The following is a 21,837-nucleotide window of genomic DNA, read 5'->3' as shown; positions in this document are numbered from 1 at the left end:
CACTGACAGTCAGCGCCCAAGCTCCTGCACTGGGGGTGGCATCATGTGCTATTGAAAGTGGGGCTGGTTGGGGCCGGAGATTTCACTCAGTGGTTCCACCACCTGCCTCGCAAGTACAAGGACCTGAGTTTGATCCCTGGTACCAAGAAAAAGAAAGGGGCTGGTAGATGCATATGGACCCAGGGCACAGTGTGACTCTGGTGACTTTGGGCTCTTTGTTTTCGAATAGCAAGTTCCCTCTGCGGCTGCTCTTTGAAGGGTCTGTATAAGAAGGTGACTGGGAGAGATGGCCCGTTTAAGAGTGACCCCCACTGGGAGAACATGCTCAATGCCTCCACCCACAGGCTCCTGCCCAGGTTAGTCTGACACATAGGCATCTTTCCCGCAGGTCACAGGCGTCAGTGAGGATCAGTCTGTGTGCAGCACAGGACAACCAGGCAGGCTGAGGAACACCAGGGCCTTGCTGGCCCCTGAGGCCATCCTACAGTCAGACATGAGAAATGGTCAAACAAACGCTGAGCAAAACTGAGGAGAAAGGCTCCTGTTGGGGGCTTGTCCTCGCAGACAGCCAGGGTCTTGTTTATATTTTCCAGCTGGGACACTGAAAAATACAGGGCTCAGCCTCCAACTAAATGGGCTCCCTGGATTTGAGACACATCCCAAAGACCCTGTGGACTTCCCTCCCACTCCCCTTCTCTAGCTCTGGAGCAGTCCGCTACCTGATGAATGTCCCAGGGAAGGCCGGCCAGGATGTGCTCCTCGTTAGTTCACAGGACTGTGTGCTACTGGATGGGCAAGAGCTGACTCCCAGGTGGACCCTTGGTGCAGCCCAGGTCCTGAGGTATGGGGGTTTTGTCCCAGGGCCATGCAGTTGCTGCAGACTTTGCCGTGGCTCTACCTCTTCCCTTTCCCGGCATCCCAGCAGATTCCCCTGGCTGGTGAAGAGGATGAGGTATTGGGCCACGTGATTCTGCTGGAGGCCTCTCACCTGTCCTTGGTTTGGCCTCAACCCATAGAGTCCCCAGGGAAAGCGCGGTCATGTATGTCAGCTCCTGGTCCTGAGGCAGCCACTGAGGACTGAGTGGCATACCTGTCGCTAGGTATTTCCTTCATTTTAGTCTCCTTACAGAGACCTCTGTGAGCTCTTTTTCCCTAATCTCTTTCTAGAAAACCTATCCTTGGCCACTATAAACCAGACACCCCAGCTGTGGTCATTGAAAACGGAACTGGCATCAATAGACAGGTAGGCATATTTCCTCTGGAGGTGCCACCTTGCCTGTAACTGAGGACCATCTGTGAAAGCAGATATGGTGTGGCCCCGGGGGCTGCTGCCCTCAAAACTGGCAATAGGTTCTGGCCTTCCTCAGGGCTGGCATGCCAGGGGGTGTGCCTGTCCAGGCCCTGAGGTTGTCCTGATAACCACAGTGTTCCTTCCCTCCCCAGATCCTGCTTCTGGACCTCAGCAGTGGGGCCATCTTGTGGAGCCAGACCCTCCCGAGCTTCCCCGGGGCCCCGCCACCCAACAGCCTGCCAACTGCAGACCACCGCTCAGCCTTCTTCTTCTGGGGCCTCCACGAACTGATTGGCACCAACGAGACGGTATGGGGCACTCGGGGAACACCCTTGTGCCAGGACCCATGGCCAGAGATGCTAGGTTTGGATCCCTGGAATCCAAAGGGATTGATGTCGGAGCCACCACAAGCTCACTGAAGCCAAGTGAGCTGGTCCCAGCAGTAACACTGAGGGGAGAGTATCCTGTGGGGTCCTCTTGGGGACACATGAGAGGGATCCAGGAGCTCTGGTGGATTACAGTGGGGAGGGCAAGCACTGATGGACAGGGCTGGCAGGTGGGTATAGAGCTGGAGTTGGCAGTTTGTGAGACCCCAGGTGGAATCTGTGGACACAGAGCTCTAGGCGTGGTTGCTCTTAACACCAGCACCCATGGGTTGACCCAAGCATCATCAAGGATGATGACAGAGTTGTAGGCTGAGTGAGCTGTGGCTGCAGCCCCGGCACAGCAGAGTCCAAAACTCATTGCTGGTTCTCGCCCCAGGATCCCAGGGATGCCCGGCACAGTCTATACATGTTCCACCCTACCCTGCCCAGCGTCCTGCTGGAGCTGGCCAATGTCTCTGCCAACATCATCGCCTTTGATGGTGAGTACAGCTGGGCCATGATCTCCCCTCCCCTAGGTCCACTCTGGCTGGTCCTGAGAGACACCAATCATATGTCCCCCACAGTGGTCCTATTTGAGCCAAGCCGCCATGCTGCCTACATCCTCCTGACAGGCCCAGCAAGCTTGGACGTGCCTGGCCTGGTCTCCATGATCAAGCAAAAGGTGCGGGACCTTGTCCCAGACAGCAGAGTGGTCCACCTGGGTGAAGGCAGGCCAGACAGTGACCAGGCCATCAGAGGCAGGTTCTCCTGGCTGCGGTATCGGAGCGAGGTGTAGGCGGCGGCGGTGGGGACCCATGGAACGATGCCAACTGTAGAAATCAAACATTCTGGGATATCCACTCATCTCTCTGCCTCCACGCTGACCCTAGTGACAGTCTCCCCTGGGGAGGCATGGCTTTATGTGTCATCTCCAGGGATATGTGGGGAAACCCTGGACCTCCTGGCCAGGACACCACAGCCATCACATGGTCTTATCCTGTGTTCCATGGGGCTTTGTCTGGGCCATGCTGTCTCCCTGTGGTCTTGCTAGGTGGAGCTCAGCCCTGTGGAGCCCCTGCCACACCAGCTTCCCCCTGCCACACCAGCTTCCCCCTGCCAGAGAAGCCACTGCTATGGTCACGGGTGTCCCTTCCTCTTCTTCCTACCTGGTTCTGTCCTCTGCACCATCCTCCAGGAATCATGAATTCAGAGTGTGGTGGGCCCTGGTGGTACCTGAGGCTTCACAGCCTCAAGACCTTCCCAGAGCAGAGGGAACATCTCCCATGCAGGTTGAGGAACAGGGATTGGGAATGGGGTCTCCCTGACCAGTGGGCAGGGCCGACTGTAGAGTTCAGAGGTGCTCTCAGTACACACTGGAGCTGCTGACCCCAAGGAGGGCCCTGTGGCCCTGGCATGGTGAACACCCACCCCTACCCTAGTGCTGCTTACCTGATGCAGGAGGACTCACCTCTGTGCCTTCTGGCTCCTGAGTCCCAGGGGCAGTTGTGCTGCATGTGCAGCAGCCCTGCCCACACCAGAGCCCAAGCTTTGTGGCAATGCAGCCTGACTCTGTCACCACAGAAAACACCAGAATAAACATTTTTGCACTGTGTGGAAAAGCCCCAGTGGTTAAGTGTGAGCCTGCTTGCTGTCTACCTGCCTGCCTGTCCCTCTGCCCCCAGGGAAAAAACTACTATGGTAGTGACCAGGAATTTTCAGCAGGCTTTCATGTCAGGGTGGGAACTGAGAAGGCGAGTACTCCACACATATCTGTCCCTAGACATGGAACCCAACAGTCTTCTCACAGCCTCCAGGCAGTCTCCACTGTGAGGAGGTTGCACCTCAGGCCATGCCCTCAGCCCCTTAGAATGGGTCTCCCAGCTGGGACAGGCAGCCTGTGGTCTTAGTACCTCTGTGTCCTCTGTGCAGCCAAGGCCAGCACACAGCCATGATGGAGGGGTAGGGGTAACCTCTGGCTGCCATGGGGCAAAAGGGAGTGTGGAAGGGGCTTCTGGGAGATAGAGCTGGCACAAAACAATGCACAGCCTTTGGGAGAGCCCTACAGAAGTTTGCTGTCCGTGGAGTTTCCATGGGAACCAGGCCTTGAGGCTGCACAGGTTAGCCCTGTTCTTCCTCCTGCTTGGGAAGGCCTAGGGTAGGAACATAGGGGTTGAGGGTGAACAGGTGGGTGCCATGCCAGAAAGTGGATCATTTGGCCCTGAAAAAGTTAACCTACTCACAGGGCCCTGAGCACTGAGAGGCTGTAGGACAAGTTGAGAATGTGAAAACTTGGACCCTACCCTTCCACAGCGCAGGATGGAACCCATGAACCCACAGAGAAGCTGTACCAGGGACCCAGAGCCTGCTTGGCTGGGGGCCACCCTGCAGGTTACCTGGTGGGTCATGGGGAGAGGAAGCCTATTTTACAGGAGGTGAAAAGCTAGGCAGAGGTTTGCCTCCCTCCAGCAGTGGCCTTCGGCTCTAGACTGAAGCATAAATACCTATGTACCTGTGACCACTTGGTCCTGGAGACTGTCAGGCTAGGGCCTTACAGCAGGTTGGGCACAACTCCCCAGGCAATGCTGAACAATGCCAGGAGTCCCTTGCCAACCCCATGCCTCCTTGGCAGTGTCCTCACTCTTTGCTGGCCTCCTACATCCTGTTCACCTTGGCCTGCCTGAATAGACAGTGCCACTTCCTGCCCCAGAGACTGGGCTCCCCAAAGCTGCAGATGGAGTCCAGCCTGAAGCTCTGGAGCCTGATCCCTGGACCTCGACCCCACACCTGGGCCCTCCAGAGGCTGCCTTTTACACCTGAACTATGTTGACCTTCCTTCCCAGCCACTTCAGTGTCATACCACATCCTCATACCACATACATGTACATCCACAACATGCAAATATACCACCTGTATACGCTACAAACACTCACACCACCCACACAGGCATGAACTACACCCACTCATGAGCACATATGCCTGGACTCACAGCAGAATGGGCTCAGAGTGAAGGCCAAGAGTGTGTGCCAGAAGTAGATGGGGGAGGTTGTTTATTTCTGTGCCAGTTGCAGCCCTGTGGTTGAGGTGGACCCCAAAAGAAGCTGGCTTGTAACTTCATCTAGTTTAGAAGAACAAGGGACACACAGCAGGGATGCCAGTGCCCCCAGGAAACATTAGGTAGGAAGACAGGATTCTGGCTCCACTACCCTGGCAAAGACCCTCCCTGCAGGGACCAGGAGCTTCACAGTTAGGGCAACAAGGTACAGTCACCTATGCACAAATCTAGTGGGGAAGCTGCAGCTCAGATGGATGCTGGAAGGGTGTGTGTTGGGGGGTGCACAAGGAGGGAGAGCCTCCCAGGCACAGGCTGCTGAGTATGCAGCTGCCCCAAATGCCTCAGCAGGACCAGGGTCCCAGGGGTCATCGGGAGCTCTCCTGGACGGGGGAGGCTGCTCAGAGACCTGCATATCTCCATGGATAAGTGCTTGTGCCTTGGCCTCACTATCCTGCCAGCAATAGATCCTCTGGCCAAGTTCGGCCAATGAAACCCCCTCCCTGGGACTCAGCAACTGGGCCATTCACTTCCGAGAAGAGGCAGCCTCATTGGAGGGAAAAGGAGAAGCAGAGAGAGACTGGATTCTGGACACAAGAAGACACCAGTGCTGGGGCTCAGCAGCCATCAGGAGAGGGTGACCCTGCAGTCACACAGAATGTTGGCAACAGGGCCTGGGGGTGATAAGGTGAGTCCACCTAGTCCTCCCCCTTACCACCTGCAGCACTGCTGGTGGCTGGAGGTTCCCCAGAGGTGGGGAGAAGAGCCGGGCTGGGGCTTGAGTGTCGAGGCTTCCGCATAAACGAGAACACTCTGTAGGTGAGAAGGGGCTGAAGCAGGTGACTGGAGGGCCCTGTCCCCTCCCTGCAGAACCCACCACTTTGCAGGCACAGGGCACTGCTCGGGATCACCGTCTCTTTGTCTCCAGTGGGATCACAGCCTCTGCCAGCAAGCCCTTGTACATGTCAGACTTGAGGAACCTAGGGTAGGAGTCCTGTGAGAGATGCAAGAGACAATGTCTAACCCGTGGCCCCTTCTACTTCCTCTCGCCTCATCCAGGCCCATCCAAACACTGCTGAGAGCTACAAGGGCCCCAGGCAATCGGGTGCTAGCAGCGGCCAGACCAGACCAAGTCAGACCTACCCAGAAACCATTTCCTATCAGTGGGGCCACAGACTACCAGATGGGGCAGGACCCACGGTGCCCACACATGGAGCACAAGCCAGGATCCCCAAAGCAGGGGCAACAAGGAGCCGAGAAATCTGTGTGCTTCTACAGAGGGAGGGCAAGGGAGGGCAAGGATATATAGCCACACAGAAAGCAAGGTGGTGAGAAACCGCACTGTGCTAAGGGAAAGGAATCTACAGCCATCATTGCTCATGGATTTTTTTTTTTTGGTGCTGGGGATCAAACTCAGGACCTTGCATTTGTGAGGCAGGCAGCGGAACCACTGAGCTAAATCCCTGGCCCATTGTTCATGTTTTTTTTTTTTTTGGTGCCAGGGATCAAACTCGGGTCCTTGCGCTGGCGCAGCAGGTGGCAAAACCACTGAGCTAAATCCCCGGCAGCTCATGTTTTTTATTTTTTTTATTTTTTTTGGTACCGGGGATCAAACTTAGGTCCTTGTGCTTGCAAGGCAGGCAACAGAACCACTGAGCTAAATCCCCACCCCTAAAAGTTGTTTCACTGTTTGTTTTTTTTTTTGGTACCAGAGATCAAACTGGGGACCTTGCATTTGCGAGGCAGGCGCCAGAACCACTGAGCTAAATCCCCAGCCCATCTCATGTTTTAAAAGAAGAAGAATTTTGGCCGGGGATTTAGCTCAGTGGTTCCGCTGCCTGCCTTGAAACCACAAGGACCCGAGTTCGATCCCCGGTACCAAAAAAAAATAAAAGAAGAAGAATTTTAAATTAACTTAGTGAGAAGGGGGAATACAGTGGAAGGGCTGGGATATGAGCTAGATTTATTTACATGTGTTGTGCTCTATTGGATTTGGAAACTATAGAGTTTACATTTAAATAAGTAATTCCTAGACATTGAAAGGAAAGTGGAATAAGACCATGTCCAGGTGGTGTTGTAGCCCCAGCCACACCTCAGAGCTCTCAAGGGGAAGTCTCAAGTTCGATATATACAAGGAGTTGAAAAGACAGTTCTCAGTGATCACATTGTGTTGAGATTGCTGACAGGTTAGGAAAAGCATGGACAGAACCAGGACTTTCAGCTGGGTGTAAGGAGGTGGAGACACAGGGTCAAAGAGATTAAGAGAATCTTAACCTGAGTCAATTTAAGTACATATCAGTGTCCACTCGTAGTATCTTATTTAAATATGAATACTTTTTAGTTAAGTCTCCTGCAAGGCCTGGGAACAGTGGCACCCTGGTAATAGCAAGTGCCTCTGGTACACAGGTTAGGAGTTTCTAACTACCCGTAAGGGTCAGAGCTTCCTGTAGAGAGGCAGAGTCCAGATGTGGGCAGGACAAGCCTGGATAGGCCATCATCCCAGAAAGCAGGAGGCCAACAAAGACTGTAGAGATACATCAAATGTCCTTTTTTTTTTGTACCGGGGATTGAACTCGGGTCCTTGCACTTGTGCAGCAGGCAGCAAAACCACTGAGCTAAATCCCCGGCCCAGAGCCACATCAAATGTAACCATAGCTTAAGAGTAATAACAGAAGTCGGGGATTTAGCTCAGTGGTTCTGCTGCCTGCCTTGAAAGCGCAAGGACCAGAGTTCGATCCCCGGTAATAAAAAAAAAAAAAAAAAAGTAATAACAGAAGCCAGGCATGGTGCCACACCTGTAATCTCAGCACTTGGGAGGCTGAAGCAGGAGGATCTCTACAAGTTCAAGGCCAGCTGGGCTACATAGTGCATTCAAGGTCAGCCTGAACTACATAGCGAGACCTTGTTTCAAAAATTAAAAACAAAAAACATAAGAGTAACAACAAAAGGTGGGCACAGTGGCTTGCACCTATAGTGCTGCTACTTGGGAAGCTGAAGTAGGAGGATCACTTGAGCACAGGAGTTCAAGGCCAGCCTGGACAACACAGCAAGACCCCATCTCAAAAAGAAAAATAAAAAGATGAAGCCTGTAATCCCAGCTAGTTAGAAGGCTGAGGTAGGAATATGGCAAGTTCAAGGTCAGCCTGGGCTACATAGTGAGACCTTGTCTCAAAAAAGTAAATGAGGGGCTGGGGATTTAGCTCAGTGGTGCTGCAGCCTGCCTCCTGAGTTCAATCCCCTGGTACCAAAAAAAAGTAAATGAATAAACCAGGTGTGGTGGTTTATGCCTGTAATCCCAGCACTCCAGAGACTATGGCAGAAGGACTGCTTCGAGTTTGAGGCCAGCCTGAATCACAGTGAGACCCTGTCTTAAAAAGGAAAAAGAAAAAAGTGAACAAAAAGGGCTAGGGATGTAGCTCAGTGGCAGAGCACTTGCCTAGTATGCATGAGTCCCTGAGTTCAATCCCCAGTACTGGGAAAAAAAAAAAATCCAGACCCTACTGACCACCTTTAGCAGACACTAGGGGACTAACTCTTTTGTTTGTGTTTGTGTTTTGGTACCGGGGATCTCAAACTCAGGACCTTGCACTTGTGAGGCAGGCTCAGTGCCACTGAGCTAAATCCCCGGCCCATGTTTTTGTGTTTTGAAGCAGGGTTTCACTATGTAGTGCAGGCTGCCCTTGAACTCATTATGTAGCCCAGGCTGGCCTCAAACTTGTGGCAATCCTCCCACCCCAGCCTCCCAAATGCTGGGATTACAGGGGTGCACCACCACACCTAGCAAACTAACTCATTATTTTTAAAAGTAATAAAGGAAAAGTTGAAGCATTGACTCTGCTATGCCATGTGAAAATCAAAATGGACAAGGGCAGTGTGGCAGGACATGCTCCAGCTGACAGGAAGAAGGGTGGGACTGGGACACCCATGGCAGTGAGTCTAGGACAGTGAGTGCCACAGTCTGCAGAGGAGCACAGGAGACACACCCTCTGAAGTATTCTTGACAAAAACCAAATAGATAAAACACTGAGGATGACTCTGATGGGCTCTAACAGGGCCAGTGAGGCTGCGGAGCCCAACTTCTTCATGAGCATGTAGATGTGTAACTGTGCATCATCCAGCACATAGCAGTGGGACTGGGGCAACCCCTCCAAGGTCCGCTCCATTGTCCGGCTGTCAATGTTGACCCAGCAGGCAGCACTGGGGGCCAGGAACTGCCTGGGGTGGGAACAGCACAAGATGGGTCCAGGCTGGGGAGTCCTGCCCAATGGTCGGATGGCTGCCCAGTGCCCACCTGCCACTCACTGGTACACAGCATCCACCAGGTCAGGGACCTGGGCCTGCCCTCCAAAGCGCAGCTCCTCACACGCCTCCCAGAAGCTGAGATTTTCCACTGAGGACCAGCACCAAGTTATCGGCCCACCCTGAGCAGCAGCCAGCTGGGCATCTTGACAGGCTGGCAGGAGAGATCCTGAGCGAGACCAAGGGACCCTGCAAGGTGCCAGGAGCCCAGCACGGGACTCGGGGGCTTCTCACCACTGAACTCCTTCTGGAGGAAGTCCATGAAGTGGGCCCGGCCCACAGGGTCATCCAGAAGCTCCCGGAAGCTGAAGCCCCATCGTTCCACTCGAAGCTTTGTGGGTACTGCCACCCTGGAGGAACAATGGGGAACTTTCAATGCCACCTCTACTGCCAGCCTCAGACCAAAAGCACACCTCAGTCCCCCTGCACTCCAGGCTCACATGGGTGCATTCATGACCCAGTAGGTGTCGTCATCTGTGATCCAGGGGTTGCTGGGCAGGCACCCTGACATGATGTGGTCATGCGGGCTATGCTGGTTGCTGAACTTTAGGTACCTGGGGGCCAGGGCCAAAGCAGAGAGGGGCTTCAGAGATGAGGAGGCTTTAGAAAGGGCTGGGGGTTGGGGTCCCATGCCACCAACCCCCTAACTCACCCCTCAAGACAGATGGAGGATTTTACTCGGGTCCTGCCCAGTGCCTTCCTGGAGAACTCAATCTAGGGAGTCAGAGCTGTGAGTGGAGACCGGGGCTGGGGACAGATTGCCCAACACCCATCCCCAGAACCTACCTCCTGCTTATAGAAGTCTGAGCTCTGGACCCTGGAAAGGAACAATAGGGGCAGTTACAAGGCAGGTTTCCTTCAGGGATCAGAAATCCCATTTATGGGCCAGGGATTTAGCTCAGTGGTTCTGCCACCTGCCTTGCAGAAGGACCCAAGTTTGATCCCCGGTACCAAAAAAGAAAAAAGAAAAATCCCCTTTACTCAACCCCTGCTGGCTGAGCCCTGGCCCCAGGACAAGGCATGGAACAGCTTAGGCCTCCAGCCCCAACCCTCAGCCCCTTCCTCGTCTGTAACCCTAGGAGACTTTGGGTCCTTCCTTAGTCTGGAGAATTCCAGGAAGTTCTGCCAAACCCACAGGTTATCCAAGTTACCTTGAAGTTCCCCTATTATGACTAATCAGTAATAATTTCAGATATACATATGTATGTATTTATTTAGGGGATTGAGCACAAGGCCTTTGCACTGATCTACAGCCCCAGTTTATTTTTAAATTTTGAAACAAGTGCTCACAAAGTTGCTAAGTTTCCCAGGCAAGTGTAAGTTGCTCTTCTGCCTCAGCCTCCTAGAGCTCTGTGATTACAGGTGTATACCACCACACTCCTTTCAGATGTTTTTTTCTTTCTTTTTTTAAAACAACATGCATTAGTAGAAATCCTACTACTGGGATTACGCTGAGGAATCCTGGTTTAATTCAGAACCCCTTGGTCCCTCCAGGTGTGCCTCATGACTGGGCTGCAGTAGGCAAACCCAGGACTGGCTGACCTAGGCTCCTGATCCTCCACAACCAACACTGGGCATAGAGCTGGAGATAGAGGATACTTTTGATTTCCAATTTCTGTCCCAATTCTTTTTTTTCTGGTACCGGGGATGGAACTCGGGACCTTGCACTTGCAAGGCAGACGGCGGCACCACTGAGCTAAATCCCCAGCCCTCCAATTCTCTTTGATTGCCTTCATATATGAAAAAATTAGGGGACCTAAAGTTATCAAGAAGTGAGCTACAATAGGAATCTGTTCACATCTATCTGTACTGGTCCTGCTTCCTCTGGTTGGGAGGCCACCACAGGGAAGTGGCTGCAGTCCAGATCCCCCAGCATAGCCCTGCTTGTCACCCCTCTACCTCCCTGTGGACCAGATGCTGTCCTGGCCTGGAGGAAGAGCCCCCACCCTCTCCCAGGGCCACTCTACTTACATGCAGGGGGGGCAGCGGGTGGGAGAGAGAAAAAGGATGAGCGTTAGCAAGAGGCCTGGGGTAGGGGGCAATAGGGGCTGAGGTGAGAAGCAGAGAAGGGACTCTGGAGTGGCTTCATCAGGTCCATTTGGGTGGACTGGAGACGGGTGGATGGCAGCCCATGAAGTCCCACAGTGGTTATAGGTGAGGGCAGATGTGGACAAGCTGGAGGTGGGCAAGGGCTGGGGGTGATGCAAAAGCATTCACCATCTGCACTCGGCTGGCAGTGTAGGAGCTCCTCTCTGGACCCTGCTCTAGCACATTAGGAGCCCCAGGCTGCAGATGGAAGACCAGATGACAGGGCAGTAAGTTTCCTCCCTGGGGAACCCAATACTGAATCTCTTTACCCTTTGATGTGCCTTCAAAGAAACAGTTCTGGCCCCGAGCCTCCTCTGCTCACTCCCACCCACCAAATGGTGCCCCAGACAGTAGGATGACCTCAAGTCCCCTAGTGCCAGGTAAAACCCCTGAAGCCCCACAGCTGAGCCCAACCCCTATTTGCCTCCTCCAAACTTACTTACTTACTTACAAACTTACTTACTCCTCCTACTTAACCTCTACCCAAACTGGCTCCCCAGAAGGAAGCTAACTGGTCCTGTGGTCAGGGGTATAGGCAGCTTCATGGGTTCTCAACTAAGTCACAAAACTAAGACCTTCTATCACACACCAGGGCCCTAATCTACATGTCCTTTCTACGGGGTCAAATGAGAAGTTCTAGGAAGAGCTTTTCAGGGAACCTCACCACCCCACCCCACCAGGGGCTTACCGGGGGTCTGTTCACCAGCCAGTATGTGTGCTCCTGTCTTGCAGTGACCAACCTGTCCCCTTTCCTGCGCTGCTTAGCCGCCCTGGAGGAGAGGGCAAGGGTGGGTGACAGAGAGCTCACCACAGCCCCTCCCCCAGCTCAGGCCATGGCCTGCAGTGAGCCCTGATGTGCTGTCCACAACCCTAGGGTGCTGGGTGCCATGGGCCTTCCAGAGCTTCCTGGCTTAGTGCAGGGAGGGGGCTCACCGCAGCTGCTCTTGGGCCTGCATCACCACCAGGTCCCACATGTGGTTGATCTTCTTGTGCAGCTGGTCATAATGCTCCTGGGAACATGAGGTCTCCATGGGTGGCCCCCTCAGGTGTCCAACTCTGGAACAAGGACCCCTACCTCCCCAGTGAGATGGCAGGGTGTGAGTGGTATATGTGTGGATTACATGGAGCCTGGGCTTAATGCTCTGGGCACACTGTGGGGCTCCAGCTTTCTCTGGCCACAAAACCTGGGGGGTCCCACCTTCTCATGGTCCACCAGGGCCCCCTCGTTTCGGATGTTCTTCTTGGTCAGGTAGATGGCTGGAGGGGCAGAGAACAAGCTGCAGAGGGATAAGCTTTGCCCCTACCCAGTGATTACTACCCTAAGGCCACCAGACATGGGAGCCTGCCACAGGCTAGTCCAACACCCCACTCCCATAGTCCAGCTCTGCAGCTGGCCACAGGGTGCTGGTCCAGAAGTATGGTGTCTGGTGGGATGCAGGGAGAAGGCTGTCTGGGCCCTCCTGGACCTTCACTACCCCAGGTACCCCAAATAGGTACCACCCCACACATAGTTCCCTCCAAGAAGATTGGAATGGCAGGGGGTGTCCGCCTCCCTCAGCTCAGCTGACCACTGCCCATTCTCTCCACCTGAAACTGAGGTCAACTGACACCCTTGGAGCCCTTAGACTGCCTCCTTTCAGGGTGAGGTTGGGGGGAGCCTGGCCAAGCCTAAGATGTCGGAGCTTGGGGTGGCCTGGGCCTGTGATGTGCTCAAGAAGGGCAGGAGTGTGTATGGGGGTGTTCTATTACGTTTGAGTACACAAGTTTCGGTGCCAGGATCCTGTCCTCACGCCCAGCGAGACAGCCTCTTCTTCAGGGCTGGGGGACTGAGGACCACCAGGAGGCTGCACCTTCCTTGTAGATACTGCTTTTTATGGGGGTCCTGGTGTGCCCCCAGAAAACTGAAGCTCCCTCCCCTCAAATTAGTCCTTCTAGCCCAGGACTTGTGCGGAGGGGGCAGCCCGAGTCGGATCTACCCAGAAAGCTCCGCCCGCCCGTCCAAGTCTCACCGGCTGCCTGGGAGGGGGAGGGGGAGGGGGAAGGTCCCGACCCCCACAGGGTCTGACCTGGAACCTGTAGGGCGTCTCGTCGGGCCTGAGCCCTAGGCTGTGGGGCCCTCGCAGCGGGTATATGTAGCCGTGCTGCGCCAGGAGGTCGCCCAGATGCAGGGCCTCTGCGGGTGGGGGAGGTGAGTGCTTGGCCAGGTCAAGGTCGTCCGTCCCCCATCCTCCCCCAGCTCCAGGGCCGGCCACCCCTCACCCTCCTCCGAGACGCAGAACTTCTGAGCCAGCCACTCTACGATGTCGCTGCCTGCGCGGGAGAAGCTGTGTCCGGGTGGGCAGAGACTGCCGCACCCCCGCCCGGGCCTACCGTGCCTCACCGGTCACCGCGTGGGGAATGACGGTGATCAGCAGGCGCTGGCTCCGAATCCGCACGCCCTGGTCCGGGTCCTGCATGCTCACGACCACCCGCTCCATCTGGGCGGAGGCGGCCGTCAGGGGCCGCTGGGCCATCGCCCCAGACCTGGGATCTCAAGATCCGCACAGGTTGGGGCAGGAGGGCGAGGCCGGGCCCCAGGGCGGTCCCCAAGGTCACAGCCCCTCTCCTCCTCCCCAGGCCCCCTCGGGTGCCCGCAGGCATGAGGAAACCCCTCCCACCTTGGTGAGGCGCAGTATCTGAGCTCTCGGGCGCCCTCCTGGAGTCCCGGGACCCGCGGTAGTGGCCATGGCGCCGACGTCCGAGCGGTCCCGCCCCGCGCCCCGCCCCGCGGCTCCTTAACCCTCCAGGCAGCAGGGGCCTAGCTGGCCAAGCGACCGGTCACCATGAGAATGACTGGGGTGCTGAGGCAGGCAGGACCCGGTCTGGACAGCGTGGGGCGCGAGGGAATAATTCCGAGACGGTGGGCCACTGGGAGGGGCCTGGGCAGGAGCGGGCTCCGAAGGGGTCCTCGTGGGCAACAGGGTTTAGGGCCCAGGGTACCAGTGTGTGGGGCCTGAAGGACATGCAGGGATGTCAGTGGTTGGGACTGTGGGATTCCAGGAGTGTGTCCCTGTGAATATATGGTGCCAGAAATGGCTTGTGCACGCCACAGGCTGGTGTGATGCTGGTAGGTACCCCACACCTCGGTGCTACAAGTGCTCAGTGTTGTGTCAGCCCTGCTGTGATCTGAGGTTGCCTGGAGTGTGACACTGGGTGATTCGGGGTATCCCCCATCTCCTGCTATGGGTCCCTGCAGAAGTCTCAGAGGCTGAGGAGAGAGTGGCTCATGTCCCCTCCATTGCACAGGGTCCAGTGGGCCAGTTGGAGATCAGACTGAGATCCTTGCCAGGTTGCCCAAGGACTGTGAGAGGGGGCTTTTATCTCAACTCTTCCCACCCAGATTCTCCAGCAGCCTCTTGGCTCAGGGGCCCTATTCTAGGCTTTTTTGCTCCCTCTTCCACCAGCTCCCCGCACCTCAGACCCCCTGAGCTGTGCCCAGGCCATTCAGGGGCCACTGGGGAGGGTCACTGATCCATTTATATGATGTATGTGTGGGGTACCAGGGATCAAACTCAGGACCTTGCACTTGCGAGGCAGGTGCCGGAACCACTGAGCTAAATCCCCAGCCCTATAAGATGTATGAATGGGTCTATGTCTCCTCCTGTTTCCCATTCTGGGGTGCTGGGCACCAAGCAGAGAGGGTTGCCCTTGGGCCAGAAGCCTCCAAACATGGCTGTTGTATTTCATTCCTGTTACTGGCCAAGTCCAGGATGAGGTGGGGCAGTGGGATTGGGAACTGGAGGGGGCTCTTGCCCTAGGCAAGGTCACATCACCCTTAGGTCCCAGGTCACCTGCCCCCCCCCCCGGGCAGCGTTAGGCTGGCCGAAGGGGTCTGGCTTTCCTCTCTGGATGAGTGGGGACAATGGCCTCGGTAACATCTCCATGGGCAGCAGGGGTGGATCTCTAGGGCGGCCTGGGCTCCCTTGCAGGATCCTGCTTTGGAAAGAATGTGGGCAGGTAAGGCTCCTACTTCAAGTGCCCCACACCCCAGCACCAGTACTGGCTTCCTGCTCAGACAGAGGGACTCTTTGGACAAGGTGTGTCTGGCCCCTAGGTGGCCCCAAAAATGGGGATGGGGGCAGGAGTGTCTAAGAAAGAGGCTCAGGCTGCTCTGAGGCCACCTCCCTTACTCAGACCCAGGCCTTTGGTCAGACCCCCAGCCAAGGGCACTATTCAACCCTGTCCCGTGTCTTAACTGACACCCTCTTCCATCCCACCCAACTCCGAGTCTCTGTGTGTGTTAAGACCAAGAAGTCTCAGGGCCAGGGGTTTAGCTCAATGGTTTCGTCACCTGCTATGCAAGCGCAAGGACCCGAGTTCAATCCCCAGTACCAAAAAAAAAAAAAGTCTCCCCACTTCAGTTTTCTTCAGTGTCCTTCTCTCCCCAAGGGGGTGGGGGGCGCTTGGGAATTGTTTGGGTTCCTGGCCTCTGCAGACAGCACCCCACCCCACCCCAGGGCCATCAGTAAGCACTGAGGGATCCTTGTGTGAATGCGCAGGTGAGCCCTCAGCCCACAGTGTTCCCTCGATGTCGATGACGGAACCCCGCCCAAGGCTGTCCCCAGGAGTCCCCTCTGCCCAAGCAGCCTGAGCGAGGCAGAGAGCTGCTGGAGCCCAGATGACGGAACCCCGCCCAAGGCTGTCCCCAGGAGTCCCCTCTGCCCAAGCAGCCTGAGCGAGGCAGAGAGCTGCTGGAGCCCAGATGTGGCCTGCGCTGCCCGCTAATAATGAGAGCCCGGGGACGCAGGGAGAGAGCCGCACCTGCTCCACTTCGCGCTTCGGCCCCAACGACCCGCCCGGAGGCTCCCGGGACCCAGCTTGCGCGGGCGCTGAGGGGCGGGGCGGGGCGGGAAGGCCGGGTGCTGGCGCCGTGCGGGCGACACGCGCGTCTCTGCGGGCTGCGCGGGGTCCGCGGAGCGGCTGGGGGCGCGCGGCGCGGGCGCGGCGCTGGGCGCGGGGGGCGCTCCCGGCCGGGATGAGCTCACCGCAGTCGCGCCGGGGCTGAGCCGAGCCGGGTGGCGGCTCCGCGGCGGCCCACGGCCACCATGCTGGGCCTGGACGCGTGCGAGCTGGGGGCGCAGCTGCTGGAGCTGCTCCGGCTGGCGCTGTGCGCCCGAGGTGAGCGGCGGGCGTCGGCCACGTGGGCGGGGGCTGCGGGGGGGCGCGGGCGGGGCGGCCCTCCCCCGCTGCAACTTAGGGGGCGCGTGGGGCCCTCTAGGAAAGGATCCCAGCTGGCTCTGGCTGGGGTGGGGTCTTCGTTCTGGTGCGACCCTTACGGGAAAGGCAGCCAAGAGTGGAGGAGCACGCTGTGCTGGGTGAAGCTAGGGATGCAGGGGCCTCTGCTCCAGGTGGGGAGATCAGTCCCTGAGGCTGGAGGGCTGTGGACACGGAGCAGAGCCTGGTGGCTCGTGGAAGGGGTCTGGGACAACCACTATATAGCCGTAGCCCCCAGTCCTTGTGCAGTCCCCCGCTAAGAGTCTTCATCCCTGCACCTTTGGCCTCAGAGTCAGGGAGGAGCCCTGGGTGGACAGCTGGTTCCTCCAAGGATGCCACTTGGGTGGGTCTGTTGGAACTGCTGCCAGCTGCCAGGCCCCTCCAGAAGAGGTCCTCCTGCTTTCCCTTCCCACCCTCTTCCTCAGCCCCACTGGCTTCTTTTTAGTTCCTTTGAGCAGTGGTAGGCACAACTGGGGAGATGGAGGGGTCTCCAGTTGACACTGGAATGCCACACTCTGCTGGTGACAACTGCTCATGGACCTTTCCCAACTGCCAGTCCTCCTGGCTGACAAGGAGGGTGGGCCAGCGCCAATGGACGAGGCCCTGGATGAGGCTGTGCCTGAGTATCAGGCACCAGGGAAGAGGAGCATGCTGGAGATACAGCGGCTGGACCCAGAGGATGAAAGCCTGGCCAAGTACAAGCAGGCGCTGCTGGGGCCCCTGCCATCTCTCATGGGTATGGGCTGGGCCTGGGCCTGGGTCTGGGCCTGGGCCTAGAGGGCAGTGAGCAGGTGGAGGGAAGGGGCAGGCTGGGCAGACCAGGCAGGACATCCCGTGGACACTGTTTCTCCTTAGACCCAAGCCTGCCCAACGTGCAGGTGACCAGGCTGACTCTGATGTCGGAGCAGGCTCCAGGGCCCATCACCATGGACCTCACAGGTAGCTCTCCTCTGCAGCCCGCAGCCCATTTTTGGAGTGGAAACCTCTTAGGACCCCTCTACCCATGGACCTCATAGGCCCCCTCCCCATGTAGGGGCTGCTGGGCAGGGTCTCAGCTCATCCAGAATTCAGATTCTACCTGCTGTTTCCCTACCAGGGGATCTGGCTGCACTGAAAAGCCAGGTATTTGTCCTGAAGGAGGGTGTTGACTACCAAGTGAAAGTTACTTTCAAGGTATGGGCAGCTGCAGTGGTGGTGGGGGTGGCAGCCAGCCATGGCTACTACCCCAGAGGAGCCCCTTAACACCCTCCATTCCCCAGGTCAACAAGGAGATTGTCAGTGGTCTCAAGTGTCTGCACCATACCTACCGAGGGGGCTTGCGTGGTGAGGGCAGTGTGGAGGGCAGCCGGGGGGGGGGGTGGCAGGCAGAGGGCAGCCCCTGACACCCTCCCCTCCCCCAGTGGACAAGGCCGTCTACATGGTGGGCAGTTATGGCCCCAGAGCCCAGGAGTACGAGTTTGTGACGCCGGTGGAAGAGGCACCAAGGGGCATGCTGGTGCGGGGCCCCTATGTCGTCAGGTCCCTCTTCACTGATGACGACAGGACCAACCACCTGTCCTGGGAGTGGGGCCTCCACATCTGCCAGGACTGGAAGGACTGACCCCCAATTGGGGCTCTTGTCCCCAACTGTCAGCTGCTGCACAGGGCCCCACGCATTCCCCAGCCCCTTGGTCAGTGACCCAAGTGCCCCCATCTGGCTCTGTGCCCTGACTCCCATTAAAGGTTGCCCTGCCTTGCTGCCCTCCGTGTGGCCTTTTTCTGCCTCTTCCTCCCTCCAGAGGGTGCCTTTCAGCTTTATCTTCCCTGAGAGGGGCCAGGGTGCTACGTGGCAGTTACTGCTTGGTCCCTGTTCCCTTTATCTCCCCTAGCCTTCGGGGCCTCGGCACTGCCATGAACAGCCGGCTCCTGTCTGTGTTGTTGCTGCTCCTGCTGGGGGTCTTAGGCCCATGGGGACAGGGACAGGATCCACCGGGTCCCTTGGAGGACCTCCCAGAGGAGCCCCCTGGGGAGAAAGTTCCCAAAGAGGAAGGGGTTTTGGTGCTGAATGGCAGCACCCTGAACCGGGCACTGCAGGAACATCCGGCCCTGCTGGTGGAGTTCTGTGAGTGTCGGGGCATGGGTTCTGGGGACCACAGGGGGTGCTGGGGACCACAGGGACTTCTGGGGCTTGAGCCCCATACTACTCTCCGTCCTGCATCCTAGGCTCTCCACAAGGGCCCTGAGACAGGAAGCCTTGGGCAGAGCTGGACCGGGGGGGGCCAAGTCTAGGCAGGGGTGGTAGTCATGTAGGGTGTCCCAGGGGACGAGAAAACCAATGCCCCCCCCCCCCCCCCCCCCGCTTAGCCAGCTGTGGCTGTACGCTGATGTCATTATCTTGGGGGAAACATCTCCATGCTTCTGGTGGTATGGTTTTGCTGCACACTGTGCAAAGGCACAGGGTCCAGGCTGTGTGGCCATGTAGGTTCTTGGGGGTATGTGACTTCTTGTTTTTGTTTTGTTTTTTCAGTACAGGGGATTGAACTCAGGACCTACACACTGAGCTATGTTCCTAACCCTTTTTTATTTTGAGACTTAAGTGGCTAAATTGCCCAGATTGGACTCTTACTTGCAATCCTTTTGCGTCAGCTTCTCAGTGTTGGGATTACAGGTGTGCACACCACACCTGGCTCTCTGGCACTTGTTTTTATAATAATTTATGAATGTCAAAAGCTGTTTCTGGCTGGCAGGCCTTACAGGTAGCCATATGTGGCCCAGGAGGCTCCTCAGACTCCCAAACCTTCTGTCCCTTGTGCTCTGAGTTGGGGCCTTAAGAGTTTCCTGTTCTGGTGCCTAGGCTGAGTTGTGGCCAAGACTCAGGGTGGCACCTGAAGGAAGATGTGAGCAGGACAGGCTTGCTCGTCACTGGACCTGTGGGGAAGGACTGCGGCTGGGGCCCTTGAGGCCTGGTGCACTCATGGCCTCATCCTCCAGATGCCCCATGGTGTGGACACTGCCAGGCGCTGGCTCCTGAGTACAGCAAAGCAGCCACTCTGCTGGCAGCCGAGTCAGCCCCAGTTACACTGGCCAAGGTGGATGGGCCAGCAGAGCTGGAGCTGATGAAGGAATTTGGTGTGACAGAGTACCCCACACTCAAGTTCTTCCGCGACGGGAACCACACACACTCTGAGGAGTACACAGGTGTGGGTGGGCCTGGTGCAGCCTGGGTTGGGGCATGGTGGTGAGGGATTGGACCTAGGCTGAGGGGACTCTCCACAGGACCCCGGGAAGCTGAGAGCATTGCTGAGTGGCTGAGGCGGCGGGTGGGGCCCAGTGCCACACACCTCAAGGATGAGGAGAGTACCCAGGAACTGATAGATGCTCAGGATGTAGTGGTCATAGGCTTCTTCCAGGTAAGCTGGGGTGTGGGGGCTGGGCCTTGGAGCAGTACTGGTGGTACCCACCCACCTCACAGGGCCTGGCCTACAGGACCTTCAGGATGAGGATGTGGCTACCTTTCTGGCCTTGGCCCGGGATGCCTTAGACATGACCTTTGGCCTCACTGACCAACCACAGCTTTTTCAGAAGTTTGGCCTCACCAAGGATACAGTGGTCCTCTTCAAGAAGGTGGGTCAATAGGGTCAGGGATTTAGCTCATTGGTTCTGACATCTGCTTCACAAGTGCAAGGACTTGAGTTTGAACCCTGGTACCAAAAAAAAAGGTGGGTCAAGACTGAGGTGGGGGCTGGGGTCAGGGCCTTGGCTCTTGCTGACGCTCCCAGCATCCAGTTTGATGAAGGGCGGGCTGACTTCCCAGTGGATGAGGAGATCGGCTTGGACCTGGGGAATCTGTCCCGCTTCCTGGTCACACACAGCATGCAACTGGTCACAGAGTTCAACCAGAAGGTAAGTTTAGCTGCAGGTACAGGTGGGGTCCGTGGGAAGGGTCCATGGGAGCTCCTGCAGAGGTGGTGGGTAGGTCTTGGAAGTCACAAGCCCCCACCCTGCAGACATCCCCGAAGATCTATGCTGCCCGCATACTCAACCACCTGCTGCTGTTTGTGAATCAGACAATGGCCCCACACCGGCTGCTGCTAGCTAGCTTCAGGGAGGCGGCTCCCCCTTTCCGGGGGCAGGTACTGGGGGATCAGGAGGGAGGGGCCACTGGGAAGCGGGCCAGACAGCATGGACTCCCTGCTGGCAGGTTCTTTTTGTGGTGGTGGATGTAGCTGTCAACAATGACCACGTGCTGCAGTACTTTGGTCTCAAGGCTGAGGAGGCCCCCACCATGCGCTTGATCAACATTGAGACCACCAGGAAGTATGCACCCACAGATGGGGGGCCTATCTCTTCAGCTTCTGTGGCTGCCTTCTGCCACTCGGTCTTCAGTGGTGAGGTCAAGGTCTGCTGCTTGGTGGTCTACCCAGGGGCAGGGCAGGGAGGGGTGTAGCACCCTAGGAGCCTAACCCTGCAGAACCCCTTGTGAAGCCCTGCCTTCCCCCAGCCCTACCTGCTGAGCCAGGAGGTTCCCCCTGACTGGGACCAGCGGCCTGTTAAGATTCTTGTGAGCAAGAATTTTGAGCAGGTGGCTTTTGATGAAACAAAGAATGTGTTTGTGAAGTTCTGTGAGTTCGGGGGGCAGGGGGCAGTGGGTGGGGGCAGGGAGGAGGTGGCTGGGCAAGCCTGACACCCTCCTAGATGCCCCTTGGTGCAGCCATTGCAAGGAGATGGCCCCAGCCTGGCAGGCACTGGCTGAGAAGTACAGGGACCACGAGGACATCGTCATTGCAGAGCTGGATGCCACAGCCAATGAGCTGGAGGCCTTTGCAGTACACGGCTTTCCTACCCTCAAGTACTTCCCGGCAGGGCCAGGTCGGAAGGTGAGACCCACCCAGGGACCCCTACTGGGGACTCTGGTCAGGCTCTGGCCTGGGGATTGCTGAGCCCACCAGGCCCTCCTGTTCCCCCTCAGGTGATTGAATACAAAAGTGCCAGGGATCTAGAGACTTTCTCCAAATTTCTGGACACTGGAGGCGAGCTGCCTGTGGAAGAGTCCACAGAGAAGCCTGAGACTCCCTTCTTGGTGGGTGCTCAGGACATGTCCTCAGGCAGGGTGATCTGGGACAGAGCCCAAGGCTGAGCCTCTGACGTTTCTAGGAGCCACCAGCCAATTCCACCCTGGGTCCCAAGGAGGAGCTCTAGCTGCCCTGGAGCATCTGCCTGGAGTGTCTCGGGGTACTGGAGGGAGCTGTGTGCTGTGAATAAAGAACAGTTGGTCCTAAACTCTGTGTGGTTCCTGAGCAAGGCTGAACCCTGGCCCTGTCTCAGCCACCTGGGGCTGTTCCCTCTTGGATGCCTTTCCCACCAGCTGAGCTACTGGCTGGAGTCTGGCACCCAGGTAGGCAGGAAGGAGGCCATGGAAGTGCAACTGTGACTGACCTCTCTGATGGCCACTGCCCACAGGATGGCCCCCTCAACAGTGTGACCTCCTGGCACACCCACCGGCCAGGCCCCAC

At 57.0% G+C, this 21,837-nt stretch overlaps 4 protein-coding genes across 17 annotated transcripts in view; 3 read left to right on the top strand and 1 right to left on the bottom strand.

The window, feature by feature from the left end:
• Fam234a (family with sequence similarity 234 member A) overlaps positions 1–8,537 on the top strand; it is a 43,240-nt gene extending 34,703 nt beyond the window's left edge. For 5 of the 8 annotated variants that reach the window (XM_004873709.4, XM_087202818.1, XM_013068847.3 and 2 more), the window contains 6 exons: positions 230–356; positions 701–841; positions 1,168–1,243; positions 1,444–1,599; positions 2,054–2,156; positions 2,241–3,277. In XM_004873709.4, the coding sequence (XP_004873766.1) occupies positions 230–356; positions 701–841; positions 1,168–1,243; positions 1,444–1,599; positions 2,054–2,156; positions 2,241–2,452 (815 nt within the window). In that variant the 3' untranslated portion in view covers positions 2,453–3,277. Of the gene's footprint in view, positions 1–229; positions 357–700; positions 842–1,167; positions 1,244–1,443; positions 1,600–2,053; positions 2,157–2,240; positions 3,278–5,764 lie in introns of those variants that run through there. The other 3 variants (XM_021251418.2, XM_087202820.1, XM_021251420.2) reach the window with 2 other exon arrangements.
• On the bottom strand, positions 4,687–15,810 carry Rgs11 (regulator of G protein signaling 11). Of its 3 annotated transcripts, XM_013068851.3 has the most exons (18): positions 13,750–15,810; positions 13,473–13,569; positions 13,352–13,402; positions 13,159–13,265; positions 12,462–12,516; positions 12,291–12,349; positions 12,026–12,102; positions 11,781–11,862; positions 11,222–11,290; positions 9,791–9,814; positions 9,657–9,718; positions 9,445–9,558; positions 9,239–9,354; positions 9,008–9,095; positions 8,783–8,920; position 8,740; positions 5,617–5,699; positions 4,687–5,518 (listed from the first exon to the last, which is right to left on the bottom strand). In XM_013068851.3, exons 1-18 carry the CDS (start codon positions 13,816–13,818, stop codon positions 5,404–5,406), a joined length of 1,407 nt encoding a protein of 468 aa, XP_012924305.1. In that variant the 5' UTR covers positions 13,819–15,810; the 3' UTR covers positions 4,687–5,403. The 3 variants fall into 3 exon arrangements, 2 of the variants coding, with proteins under 2 accessions (XP_012924305.1, XP_021107081.1); XR_002391867.2 differs by lacking the exons at positions 4,687–5,518; positions 5,617–5,699; positions 12,462–12,516; positions 13,750–15,810 and having other exon boundaries at positions 8,736–8,920; positions 9,008–9,354; positions 13,473–13,743; XM_021251422.2 differs by lacking the exons at positions 4,687–5,518; positions 5,617–5,699; positions 12,462–12,516; positions 13,750–15,810 and having other exon boundaries at positions 8,736–9,354; positions 13,473–13,743.
• A 269-nt stretch (positions 15,811–16,079) lies between these two features.
• Arhgdig (Rho GDP dissociation inhibitor gamma) lies at positions 16,080–18,089 on the top strand. 4 transcript variants are annotated; one of them, XM_087202833.1, is made up of 6 exons: positions 16,082–16,249; positions 16,902–17,081; positions 17,201–17,284; positions 17,379–17,518; positions 17,605–17,668; positions 17,746–18,089. In XM_087202833.1, the coding sequence occupies exons 1-6, from the start codon at positions 16,177–16,179 to the stop codon at positions 17,943–17,945; spliced, it is 741 nt and encodes a 246-aa protein (XP_087058959.1). In that variant the 5' UTR covers positions 16,082–16,176; the 3' UTR covers positions 17,946–18,089. The 4 variants fall into 4 exon arrangements, with proteins under 4 accessions (XP_087058960.1, XP_087058959.1, XP_087058961.1 ...); XM_004873706.4 differs by having other exon boundaries at positions 16,086–16,249; positions 17,442–17,518; XM_087202834.1 differs by lacking the exon at positions 16,902–17,081 and having other exon boundaries at positions 16,080–16,249.
• A 146-nt stretch (positions 18,090–18,235) lies between these two features.
• On the top strand, positions 18,236–21,604 carry Pdia2 (protein disulfide isomerase family A member 2). Of its 2 annotated transcripts, XM_004873705.4 has the most exons (11): positions 18,236–18,446; positions 19,316–19,522; positions 19,601–19,734; positions 19,811–19,948; positions 20,111–20,227; positions 20,332–20,457; positions 20,526–20,723; positions 20,826–20,946; positions 21,020–21,201; positions 21,294–21,404; positions 21,479–21,604. In XM_004873705.4, exons 1-11 carry the CDS (start codon positions 18,236–18,238, stop codon positions 21,521–21,523), a joined length of 1,590 nt encoding a protein of 529 aa, XP_004873762.1. In that variant the 3' UTR covers positions 21,524–21,604. The 2 variants fall into 2 exon arrangements, with proteins under 2 accessions (XP_004873762.1, XP_087058947.1); XM_087202821.1 differs by having other exon boundaries at positions 21,294–21,604.
• The last annotated feature ends 233 nt before the right edge of the window (positions 21,605–21,837 follow it).

The sequence above is a fragment of the Heterocephalus glaber genome, unplaced genomic scaffold (assembly GCF_053883595.1).
Source record: "Heterocephalus glaber isolate CG9 unplaced genomic scaffold, H.glaber_assembly_v1.0 deba00001781, whole genome shotgun sequence".
NCBI lineage: Eukaryota > Metazoa > Chordata > Mammalia > Rodentia > Bathyergidae > Heterocephalus > Heterocephalus glaber.
Note: the sequence above shows the minus strand (reverse complement) of the source record. Positions and strands in the feature narration are given on the sequence as shown.

What these genes read in the sequence shown, in the direction of transcription:
- Arhgdig (XM_087202833.1), top strand. Translation starts at nt 16,177, where the DNA reads ATGCTGGGCCTGGACGCGTGCGAGCTGGGGGCGCAGCTGCTGGAGCTG. An exon ending in GCTGGCGCTGTGCGCCCGAG is followed by an intron (nt 16,250 to 16,901) that starts GTGAGCGGCGGG and finishes CCCAACTGCCAG; the next exon opens with TCCTCCTGGCTGACAAGGAG. An exon ending in CTACCGAGGGGGCTTGCGTG is followed by an intron (nt 17,669 to 17,745) that starts GTGAGGGCAGTG and finishes CCCCTCCCCCAG; the next exon opens with TGGACAAGGCCGTCTACATG.
- Rgs11 (XM_013068851.3), bottom strand. Translation starts at nt 13,818, where the DNA reads ATGGCCACTACCGCGGGTCCCGGGACTCCAGGAGGGCGCCCGAGAGCT. An exon ending in CTGCCAGCCGAGTGCAGATG is followed by an intron (nt 9,815 to 11,221) that starts GTGAATGCTTTT and finishes TCCAGGGTCCAG; the next exon opens with AGCTCAGACTTCTATAAGCA. An exon ending in CCACTGGAGACAAAGAGACG is followed by an intron (nt 5,519 to 5,616) that starts GTGATCCCGAGC and finishes TCTCACCTACAG; the next exon opens with AGTGTTCTCGTTTATGCGGA.
- Pdia2 (XM_087202821.1), top strand. Translation starts at nt 18,236, where the DNA reads ATGAACAGCCGGCTCCTGTCTGTGTTGTTGCTGCTCCTGCTGGGGGTC. An exon ending in ACACTCTGAGGAGTACACAG is followed by an intron (nt 19,523 to 19,600) that starts GTGTGGGTGGGC and finishes GACTCTCCACAG; the next exon opens with GACCCCGGGAAGCTGAGAGC. An exon ending in TGGTCATAGGCTTCTTCCAG is followed by an intron (nt 19,735 to 19,810) that starts GTAAGCTGGGGT and finishes CCTGGCCTACAG; the next exon opens with GACCTTCAGGATGAGGATGT.